This window comes from Buceros rhinoceros, unplaced genomic scaffold (assembly GCF_000710305.1).
Source record: "Buceros rhinoceros silvestris isolate BGI_N320 unplaced genomic scaffold, ASM71030v1 scaffold40699, whole genome shotgun sequence".
NCBI classification, from domain to species: Eukaryota; Metazoa; Chordata; class Aves; order Bucerotiformes; family Bucerotidae; genus Buceros; species Buceros rhinoceros.
Genome location: NW_010430469.1, coordinates 1 through 324, shown reverse-complemented (window position 1 = coordinate 324; position 324 = coordinate 1). Strand labels below are relative to the sequence as shown.

At 64.8% G+C, this 324-nt stretch overlaps 1 protein-coding gene across 1 annotated transcript in view; it reads left to right on the top strand.

The window, feature by feature from the left end:
• Positions 1 to 274, top strand: part of LOC104499534 (kallikrein-14-like) — a gene marked incomplete at its 3' end in the record, with an annotated part of 2531 nt that extends 2257 nt beyond the window's left edge. The window contains exon 6 of the mRNA XM_010143048.1: positions 138 to 274. Within this exon, the coding sequence (XP_010141350.1) occupies positions 138 to 274 (137 nt within the window). The remainder of the gene's footprint in view (positions 1 to 137) is intronic.
• Positions 275 to 324: the final 50 nt, after the last annotated feature.

Sequence of the window (324 nt, the reverse complement as noted above, 5' to 3'; positions counted from 1 at the left end):
TCCCTTCACATCCATCTCCTGATGGAGGCCTCTCCATTGGCCACCTCCCAGAGAACCCCCCAGAAGCCAAACAAGCTGGCAGGTTGATGGTTGTCCCGCCTCACCGGTGTCTTCTCCACCCCCACCTCGTCCTGCAGCCCAGCTGCCCCAGGACCTCCAATGTGCCGCCATTGAGACCTTCGGCAGGGACCAGTGCGCCAGGGCCTATGGCAGAGCTGTCACGCCCAACATGTTCTGCGCCGGCGTCCCCGAGGGGGGCGTCGACTCCTGCCAGGTACTGAGGTGGGGTGGGGTGGGTGGGGGGTGTGACGTCATATCGGCCAC